We start from the raw sequence: 10,042 nt of genomic DNA on the forward strand, positions 1-10,042 counted from the left end.
TCTGAGCATCAGTCTAGTAAATAAACTATACTATGCATGTATACAAAAACAGCTTGCATGTAAATAGGAACACAACCCTTATATGTATAATTAGCTAAAGTGACTGATGTCCCCTAATGTTCTCAGGTTATGAGGGCGTCCCGGAGTTTTTCAATGACCTCCTGAACCACATCACCAGCGTGCTTCAGAGCCACAACCCAGACTTCGCCCCCGCCAGCGAGCAGCCCAATAGCCTGCCGGTGAGCACCACGGTACCCAACGCCGCCCCGCCGCCGGCCCCCGGCTGCTGCAGCATGCTGGGAAAAGAGGCCAGCGGCAGCCCCTGGATCGTAGAGGGCGACGGCGGGCTGAAGGGCCCCCGTCAGAGACTGGGCTGCAACTCCGCCATGTCCCCCAACTTCCAGCAGCACTGTGTCTCCACAATAGCTACCAAGGCTTCCTCCCAGTGACTGATTCCCTGCCCCCACTCCGTTTGATCCCAGAACAAAAAAAAACGGATGACAATGGTGACAATAATAATGAATAATAATCATAATAATTATGATGTTAATGATGATAATATATCTAATCAAAAAACAAACCTTTTCCGATATAGTTATTGAAAATGATGGTGATTGAGTGTACGCTTTTTTCTCTCTGCCTTTTTGTATTTTTTGTTTTGTCTACTGAGGTTTAACAGTACTGTAATGTGAACTTTTGGGAACTTTTGCCTAATAGCTGATTTTATTTTTCTCTCTTGTGTGAGTTCTCTGTAATGAAAGGGTCCAGATGAGGGAGCTAATGGCAATGGCTGAATCAGGACTGGAGAAAGATGTGCCACTAGACGTGCAATGTATGATCCCTTGTATCTCTCACACACACACGCACACATTAACGCACTCACACATACACATAGGTACGTTTACATTGCGACGGACCGTGCCAGTGATGTGTGTTTGTATTCTGATCAATACCACTGACTCCTCTGCACAAAGTGACGGGAAGAGCCGGTGGCTGGGCATTTGAACACTACTCCACTGATCCCGGGCTGCTATGTGAGCGTGGCCAACTGACGTCGGCAGAGGACATAAAAGAGTCTGAACATGAATGACGAGATAGTTTTGGGGTTTTGTTAGTTTACACAAACGGGTAAGTCGTATACTTCTCCGAGTGCCATCAAATTTACTTCAAGTGTAGGAAGGTTCAAAGAAGGAAGTAAATCTCCATGACCATGTGACCAAGTTTTATTTTTTGATTGTCGCACCAATGTTTGTCGGTCTTTGGGTGTTTTACCGTATGTCAGATATCGGGTGTTCAACAAACAAACCGCGTTCTTGTTAGAGTACCAGTCTTGAGTTGCTCCGGTGCAGGAAGACGAGGATCACATTCCTTTTCCCGCTTGTGGTTTTCAGAGAATTCCGTAATGTTTCATAATTCCAGTGGGATCTTGTGAGATTCCTCTCATCACTTCGTGGGTTTGTAATCTCTGTAAACGGACACAGTTCTCCACATGTCTCCAATGCTTGTATCTAATGTGAGCAAACTACTCTCCTGAAGCCAACTTGACCTGTCAAAAAAACAAAAAAAACGTGGGGCTGCTGTGTTAATAAGATAATTGTTAATCAAAGAATCAATTATTCCACTAAAATCAAGGTAAAATGTGTCTTTGAATATCTAATTATTGGGTATTATTTTGATATCATTAAATGACAATTCTAGCTGATTAAGGAATTTGTTTAGCTTTGTTGTGTCTATCATTTGATTTAGTTTCACTCTAACAGCACTTTCTTACAAAATGTAGTGAAGAAACCTTCAGTCCAGTCGGTTCATTTGCTTCATGCTTAAATTCTCTGACCCGTCTCCTGTTCCAGCTGCTGTATTTGTGTCGGATGTTCAAATCATTCTGAGGGGAAGTGAGGGAGAGACGGTGCGGATCTTGTTCCCAATGTTCACTGTGAGATTTTTTTTTTACTCCAATTTTGTTAATATCTTTGTCCTGATATCTACTAAGAGCAACTTTATTTTATTGAGATTTTATGGGGAAAAGGTTTTATATAAATGAAATGAAAGCACTGGGATGTTTTTGAACAAACGGTGGATATTTTACTAGAGGTATAGTAAAATGCTGGGTCGGGTTGTACCGGTGGTGTCAAAGGCACAGATAGGCTCGTGGTTGAATGCTGTTGTCTCCCTCTAGCATCTAGTGGGAAGGAGTGCCAACCTGCAGATGTTTGCGTTCCCCTGAGCCTGCTTCTTCTCTTGTCCCAGAGAGCTCCTTCCAGCTGTTTCCTTTCCTCCATCAGTATCCGAGGGAGCCAGCCGACTGTCCTCTTGCTCGCCCTGTGATCCTAAATGATAGTGTCAGCGCAGCCATCTCACCAGCATCTCTCTGGGACAAAAGAATACCAGCGGTGTTCTGAAAGTTGGCCTTCACTGAACACATTGTGAGAAATATTCCCACAATGCAGTTGGTTGTCCCTGTCTTAATCTCCCACAACTTGAGCGTGTTGTGAAGCAACTGTAAAAGGTAATGCAGCAGATTCAGGGGAACTTTTCACATCCTTCCCCCCCAGATTCATCATCTAGAAGAAGGGGCGACGCTTTGAGCGCGCGTCCCTGTTAAGGCTGGAAAGGCTGATATCTGTGTACGCCACTATATCTTGTGTCCTATGTTGTGTTCCTTATTGTGCTTCTAAATGGGAAATAAATGGTTAATCCTACCTTTGGTCATTTCTGCAACCCACTGTCCTGCTCCCAGTTTCCACCTGGATGTTTACTTCTTGGGTGTCTTGTACAGTACGTGTATGTATGTATATATACCGAGGCTTACATCCGTACAGTGTTTTGTATCGGTTCTGTAATTGAAAGAAATCCACAATTTTGTGACCTTTTTTTAATTAAATGGCCAAACCAACAAGGCGAAATAAACATGTGAAAGCCTATTTAATTCATCTTGGTTTTCCTAACTGACTTTGTGGGTGAATGCTGTCCTGGCCAGTGTTTTATTTAGGTTACCTCAGAGTACAGTGAGGGACTAATAACCCACGCCTAATAACTGTTACATGAGACTATAATCTTCATTCTGATCAATCCATTCAGTTGATCTCTTGTGGTCATTATTGAATACTTTAATTTCTTTCTACAAAACTTCCTTCATGGATGTATCGAGTGTAAAGAGAAGAGCGCAAAGCAAAGCAGCATTTCTCAACCGAACCTCCAGATGTTTATTGACTCAGCATTTATGAATCAAGCATTTCATTTCATAGTATTGGAGACAGTTAAAAAAAAAAAAGACAAACTTTTTTCAACAAGTTCAACGGAGACAAAATGGTTGCTTATTAAAATAAAAAAAATATCTTTTCATAATCTTAGTCTTCTGTACATGTAAAAAAACAAACAAACCGATATATTTACAAGAAAGACAAACAGGTTTCTAAAGCTACGTTGTGTTCCCTGCCAGGCCTCTGTGCTGCTGGGATGTCGTTAATGAGGTTGTAGATGATGTGCTGTGGGGTTTGCCAGCAGTCCCAGGATGGTGGAGAGACAGTGCAGTTTCTCCTTGACGTGCTCTGGCAACTTCTCGTTCTCCTTATACCTGTGGACAAGACCAGCATTAATGAGAGCTGTCCCCAAAGCTGTCGCTGCCTTAACAACACAGCTGTGACGTGTTTTGCACCTGGTGAGCCTCCCCTCTGGAGACGTGTAGGTGATGCAGGAAACTCCAGCCTGAACCACCAGCTGAGACCCGTCGTTGAACTGCACCCACACCTCTCCACTCGTCAGCTGCAGAGACGTGAATAGAGATCAAATAATTCAAATCACAAAGACGATTAATTACTGGTGATAGAATAGTATCTTCATTTATTCAGCAGTTACCTGGGATGCCCATCCAACATTGGGCACAAATATGGACTTGACCACTTTTCCTGTGTTTTGCACCATGTCCTGTCGCAACGGGGAGCTTTTCTTACTCAAGCTGGCTGTGGTGAAATCCGACCCATTGTAGGAGATCATCTGAAAATAGATATACTTGAAAATTAAAGAGAAATCTCCTTATAATCTGTCTGTTTAAGCCTCTAAACTATCTGTTTGTAGGCCCTGAAGTGTGGGGCTGTGAGACACTCACTGAAGGAGTGATTTGGGGAGGTTGAGGAGGCGAAGCTATATCAGGAGGCACCGGGTGTGAGGGCAGGGACGAGGGGCACGGGGAGTCTGGGTTGGCCGGTCTCCTAGGAGGGGGTGACATACACAAAACTGACATTAACCACACGAGGCAACATCGCAACCAAGAGGATACTTATAACGGCACGTTTCTCTCACCTGCCAATAGTTATGGGGAAGAAGGGGACCTTTTTGGTGCTGCGCTGCTCCTCAACCGTGATGGCGGCCTCCAGGGACAAACACATGCTGTGGCCCTCGTCGGACATCTCCACACACAGCCGGCTCTCCGGGCTCAGGCCGCTCAGCCCCACCTCGCCCTTCACGGTGTACGACTTCCCGCCCTTCTCCACCCGCACCAGCTCTGACGTCTTGTGAGTCTTCGCTCCTGCAAAACAAGAGTCTATGAAGCATTTACGGACACAATAAGGGTGAGTGCAGTTTCTCCCTCAGCTGGATCACATGCTTCAACAAACACACGTCACGCACCATCATAAAAGCAAACTTCCAGGTCTGCATTGGGAGAGTTCTCCATCAGCATGACCTTTGCGTATTTGGTGTAAAGGGTCACTTTTGGAGTCTTGGATTTCACGAGCTGCACAAACTTGGAGGCGTATTGGTACTTCTTCCAGTATTTCTCTGTGACAGAAAATAAAATAAATCAATTAACGTACAATTTGTAATCTTATACACGCTAAAGCTACTGGGTTTGATGCATCCACCACAATACCTGGAAGGTCCTCGTAGCTACAAATCAGAATATCTTCTGGAGGAGCAGGAGGACAGTCCAGGACAGGAAATCCCTTCCCACCATTGGGCTGGTATATTGTCACCTAAAAGAGATGATAATAACAAGCTTTATATCATAATATGCCACCAGCCTTTCATCATATAATGTTGATGTAACATCCCTCTTCCAGTCCCATATGGAACATATCAGAGACATACTTCACAATGCAATTCAGTGAGCTCACCATCGAACCATCGCAGGAGATCCGAAGGACTTCTTTGACCCTCTCTTGACCACTGTGGCATTTTAACAACTCCATACACACTTCACCCGTGTCCAGGACGCTCACCTGTAGGAAACAAATAGGACAATTACCTCATCTGCTGGCACAGCGAACATTTAACAGGTTATCAAAAGAATATGTGCAATATCTTACAACAGCATTTTTGGTCTTCTGTCTGATAGGCTTTAGTCTGGACGCGCACAGCGGCGGGACGACTTCTCTCAGCGTCTTCTTCTCTTTATCCACACTGGGTTTGGCTGAAGGGAGCTTTAATTCACTGGCGTGAGGAGGTTGGAACTCTGCTCCAGGTATATTTTCCCTGTACGAGTCAGAGTTGGAGTGCAGGTTGTGGTGAGTGTTCGCCCCTCGGCTCATGGGCTTGTCTGTCCACGAATTGTGAACCCCCAAAGGACCTCTGCTGCTGTGGAAGCTGCCGCTGCTGCTGTGAGTGCTGCTGTCTGCGGGCCTCTGCCCAGAAGCTGAGAAAGAAGAGTAAATATTTGTATAGATCTGGTCACACATCTGGTTGTAATTGTGTTTTAAGATTCATTTATCAAGTTTTATTCCCTCTCATTCATATTCAGTCTCACAGGGATGGCTGGAGACTATACTGGCCTCTATGTCTACGGGTAAATCTCTAAAAACAATAGATAATTAAGAGCATCCCCAACCAAGCAACTGAACCATCGAAAAGTTCCCTGAATGAGAACATCAGCTGAGGGATACGACTGAAGTAACAATGCTGAAATCTCTAACACGCAGAGATAATGAAAAACCTCAATCTTACCCTCATTATTGAGCCAATTTGTAACTCCCTCCAGGTCTTGAAATTGCAAGTTTGGCGGATGTGCAGTCTGTGTGGGAAACAGATACCCAGGACTGAAACAGAAAGTGTAATCCGTTAGTCTTATTACATTTTGTAAAAAGATGAAAAGATGATCATAAATAGAGAGACTTCTTACTTTGGTGACTGTTTGACAGGGGGAGAAGGGTGCTTTCCGTGCTCTGAAAATGGGTGCGGAGTGGAGGACATTGGGAAGACTGGTCTTCCTAAACCAGTAAGAGTCTCCTCTGAGTGGCATCTCCCCAGCTCAGCGTGACTCGCCCCATGGCCTGAGGCAGAGGAGCTGGAGCGATCTGAAGAGTGAGCCCTCCTCAGGTAGCGAGAATGAGGCTGCCCACCGTCTCCACCATGAACCCCCCTGCTCCTTCCCTCTCTGTGGAATATGTCCGCTGGAGGCTGCTGACACTGGTCTCCGTCTTCACAACAGGCGTGGTTGGGTTGGCGCGGAAGAGTTGGAATAGGCGCCATTCGGTTCGGCAGGGCAGAGCCAATCATGTGCCTGGTTCTCCTCTGGAGGCGGCTATTGCTGCTGGCCGAGGTGGAGGAGGTGCAGGCTGTGGAGATGGTGGCAATGCCGCTGTCCATGGATCCTTCGTCCCCCAACCCCAGCTCCTTGGTCCTGAGCAGCAGGTTTTGGGTCATGAACGGGTGGTCCAGCACCGCAGAGAGGCTGGGCCGGTGGGCAGGGTCCCTCTGCAGCAGGAGGTGGATCAGGTCCTGAGCCTCTAGAGAAATGTGGCCAGGCATCTCATACTCCCCAAGAACCACTTTGGACAGAGTGTGTTTGACTGTGTCCGTGTCAAACGGAGGGTGACCCATCAGAAAGGCGTAGAACATGCACCCCAGTGACCAGACGTCCGATTCAAGACCATGGGCGCTGCGAGTGGCCACCTCCGGGGAGATGTAGTTAGGAGTGCCGCACATGGTGAAGTGCTTTTCAGTTGGGAGTTTGAGCTGAGTGGCCAGGCCAAAGTCTGCTATCTTAATGTTCATGTTGCTCGTCAACAAAAGGTTTGACAACGTCAGATCTCGATGCAAGATGCCGTGAGTGTGTAAATAAAGCATTCCTTTCACTATTTGATGCATGAAATGTCTTGCTGTGGAGCAAAAAATGTAAAAAAATAAAATAAAAAAAAAGGTTAAAAGGTTGGCCTCACTAAACCCATGTCCTGCAATAGAATTCAAATTGTTTTGTCAAAGTAAAATAGTTTCCTGACCTTCATCCTCAGAGAAAGCAATTTCCCGCTCTTTCAGGTGCCGACTCATCTCCCCACTGTGGCACATCTCCAACACCAAGTACACATAGTTGCTGTCCTCAAAGTAGTTGTACAGCTTGAATAAAGACATAATACAGTATTTATTATCACGTCAAAGAGAGAAGGCACAGAAAATACACATTTCACCGTAATGGTGAAACTATCAAAATGTATTGCTGTGGTCCAAAAAAGTTGTATCAAATTTCCACCAGTATCTAAACAAAGAGCCGGCGTCCTGGTTAATCTTCAAGACCGACGTGAACAAAGAAACTACAGAAGCTCCACATCACATAACCATGACAACGACAGCGCAAAGCTCAAATCAGCAGACTCAAACAGCCGTCACACAGATTTTTGGGAGGAACTGTAACTGTAGGTAGGCTGTGCCAAAAACTTGTGTTACCTCAAGTATGGAAGGATGCTTCAACCGGCACTGAATCTCCACCTCGTTGATCACACGCTGCACCATACCAGCTTTGTGCATCGCTTTTTTGTCAATCTGCAGATGAGAACAACACAGATAATTACACACCTGCCACTCATAGGATCAACGTGCGACGTGTTACAGCGTGGTGCATGGTGGTTTGGTCCGGTGGCTAATCGTCAATCTGTCGCCAACAAAGAGAGTGAACTATTCAGACCTCATTTGTGGGGAGTCAAGGGACCACAAGAAGCCCTCGGGAGACAGCTACGGTCTAATAATCCAAACAGTCCCAGTTGGCAACAGCTTGGGAGTTGGTTAAGAGTCTACGTTACAGGTAAGGCATGCTATGATTACCTTATTCCACTGACTAGGAGATAAATGGCGGGATTCTTACCGTTTTGATAGCAACCTCCAGACCGGTATTCACTGATTTTGCCCGGTAAACACATGCAAAGGAGCCTTTGCCGAGGAGGGTGAGGACCTTAAAATCCTACATCAGAGGAAAGAAAAAGATGAAGGATGAGTTTCACAAACAATACATATTATTTGCAGAGCCAGAGATATTTAACTCAGGTTTTCAGATTTAAAATGAAATATATATTTTGATCCAATCAAACATGATACCTCGATCCTCAGCTCCTGAGCATAAAACAAACACTTCTCCTCATCTCTGCTGGCTTGGGCTTCAGCAGAGAGATTTTGGAAGAAATAGTGGACAACTTGATCAAACCTCGTTCCTCTAGCCTGCAACATATCGGATGTGCAGCCAAACAACAATCCCTAAATCCCACGACTTCGCACAGGAGAAATCCTCCCATAACAAACGTTAACTGCCACACAAGCCACGGACACCTGACGCTGTCAGATGGCCAACCGAAGCCTTTAATTACCCCGGCTCTCTTCCCGCTAACCACGACCACTTGGAGCCGTTACCAAGCAGCAGCAGCATCATCATCATCATGGTGAATAACCAAACCGATGCAGTGAGGAGGAACAACACTGTTTGTCCCGAGAGAGTCCGGGTGAGGTTACACACTGAGGTACTGAGGCTGCAACATGAGGCTGATAGCCCCGACAACACGGCATATAATATAGCAAGTTAAAGGACAATAAAATAAATAAAAACACGACCATGATTTAACAAACAAGACGAAACGATAATGATGCTAATGCTAACACAATTGGCTATTTAAATGGCGTTAACTTAACAATATTAGCGGGAAGTTAAACGGTTAAAACATTTCAGTTAAATGTCTCAAACTGAACGCTTTTTTAACTGCGTTAAACACGCGCTAACCCGCTATTTAACAGCTAGCCTCCATCATATTGTTAGCTAACATTGACAAACAGAGCTAGTGTGAGGGAGGCGTGTGGGCGTTAGCCTCACTAAAGAATAACTCACCTCGATCTTATCGCCGATCGATACACTCATCGTGGCTGGTTTTCGGCTTCCAGATGCATCCACGTTAGTAATAATGTTCCTGAACCCACGGAGTGCATCGGTAGTCGGTGTGTGCGTCCTCAGAGGGCAAATAGATGTTGTTCTTGTGTTCCCCTCCAAAACTTTACACTTTCTTCCATTTTGAAAATATCCGCCCGTTACTCTCGTGGCCGCGTCACACGCTACGTCACATGACAACAAACAGGCTTCTCGTTTACCACGCCCCCTTTTTTTTCTTTACACGTCCCAGACACCACGGTCCCACACGTGACCTCATTGGACTCATTTTCACCTATTTTGCGCTTTAAAATACCTGCCGTCTTAGTTTGTGTGCTTGTACATTTACGTTTGTATTAAAGCGTATATTTGTATCGTGTAATTAGGTCAGTGCCTGCAGCCATAACCTGGTCCTAACATATTAGTGCATTACTTCTAAAGAGAACCAAACTGTCTAAAATTAAATAGGTAAATATATTGTGACGTAAGCAATCAGATGAGTGCCTATAAATATTAAATATATCCATGACATGGTGAAATACTCTGATGCTTACTCTGATGATTATTTTATTGATTAATCATTTGTTCTAAATATACTAAAATAATGAAAAATACATATCACAATTTCCCAGAATTTTGTCCAAAACCTAAAGGTATTCATTGTATAATTATACAAAACAAAACAGCAAATGTTTGGCATTTCTGCACGTTTCTGCTCTTATTTCCAAAATTACGATCACAGAACTGACTCTGCCATGTTTGTCTTGATTAACAAAGACTGTCATTGTGAATTAAAAGTAAATGTAAGAAAATCAATTTTTGAAATACAAACTTAAAAAATAGACTTTGAAAAAAAATATTTCTAAAATAAAACTGCTGGAATTAAATAAAAATGACAACAATAAAGTTATTTTAAAAAAACTAAAAAGG

General features: G+C 44.4%; 2 protein-coding genes across 2 annotated transcripts in view; one reads left to right on the plus strand and one right to left on the minus strand.

The window, feature by feature from the left end:
* itpk1b (inositol-tetrakisphosphate 1-kinase b) overlaps positions 1-2,699 on the plus strand; it is a 26,923-nt gene extending 24,224 nt beyond the window's left edge. Inside the window, exon 11 of the mRNA XM_031847130.1 lies at positions 127-2,699. Coding sequence (XP_031702990.1) covers positions 127-449 — 323 coding nt within the window. The 3' untranslated portion in view covers positions 450-2,699. The remainder of the gene's footprint in view (positions 1-126) is intronic.
* Positions 2,596-9,263, minus strand: plk4 (polo-like kinase 4 (Drosophila)). Its single transcript, XM_031847129.1, has 15 exons — positions 9,077-9,263; positions 8,069-8,164; positions 7,654-7,749; positions 7,212-7,326; positions 6,113-7,091; positions 5,938-6,029; positions 5,304-5,629; positions 5,112-5,216; positions 4,868-4,970; positions 4,627-4,776; positions 4,300-4,525; positions 4,106-4,208; positions 3,856-3,993; positions 3,656-3,762; positions 2,596-3,574 (listed from the first exon to the last, which is right to left on the minus strand). The coding sequence occupies exons 1-15, from the start codon at positions 9,104-9,106 to the stop codon at positions 3,463-3,465; spliced, it is 2,778 nt and encodes a 925-aa protein (XP_031702989.1). The 5' UTR covers positions 9,107-9,263; the 3' UTR covers positions 2,596-3,462.
* Positions 9,264-10,042: the final 779 nt, after the last annotated feature.

This window comes from Anarrhichthys ocellatus, unplaced genomic scaffold (assembly GCF_004355925.1).
Source record: "Anarrhichthys ocellatus isolate YVR2014 unplaced genomic scaffold, GSC_Weel_1.0 scaffold7, whole genome shotgun sequence".
NCBI lineage: Eukaryota > Metazoa > Chordata > Actinopteri > Perciformes > Anarhichadidae > Anarrhichthys > Anarrhichthys ocellatus.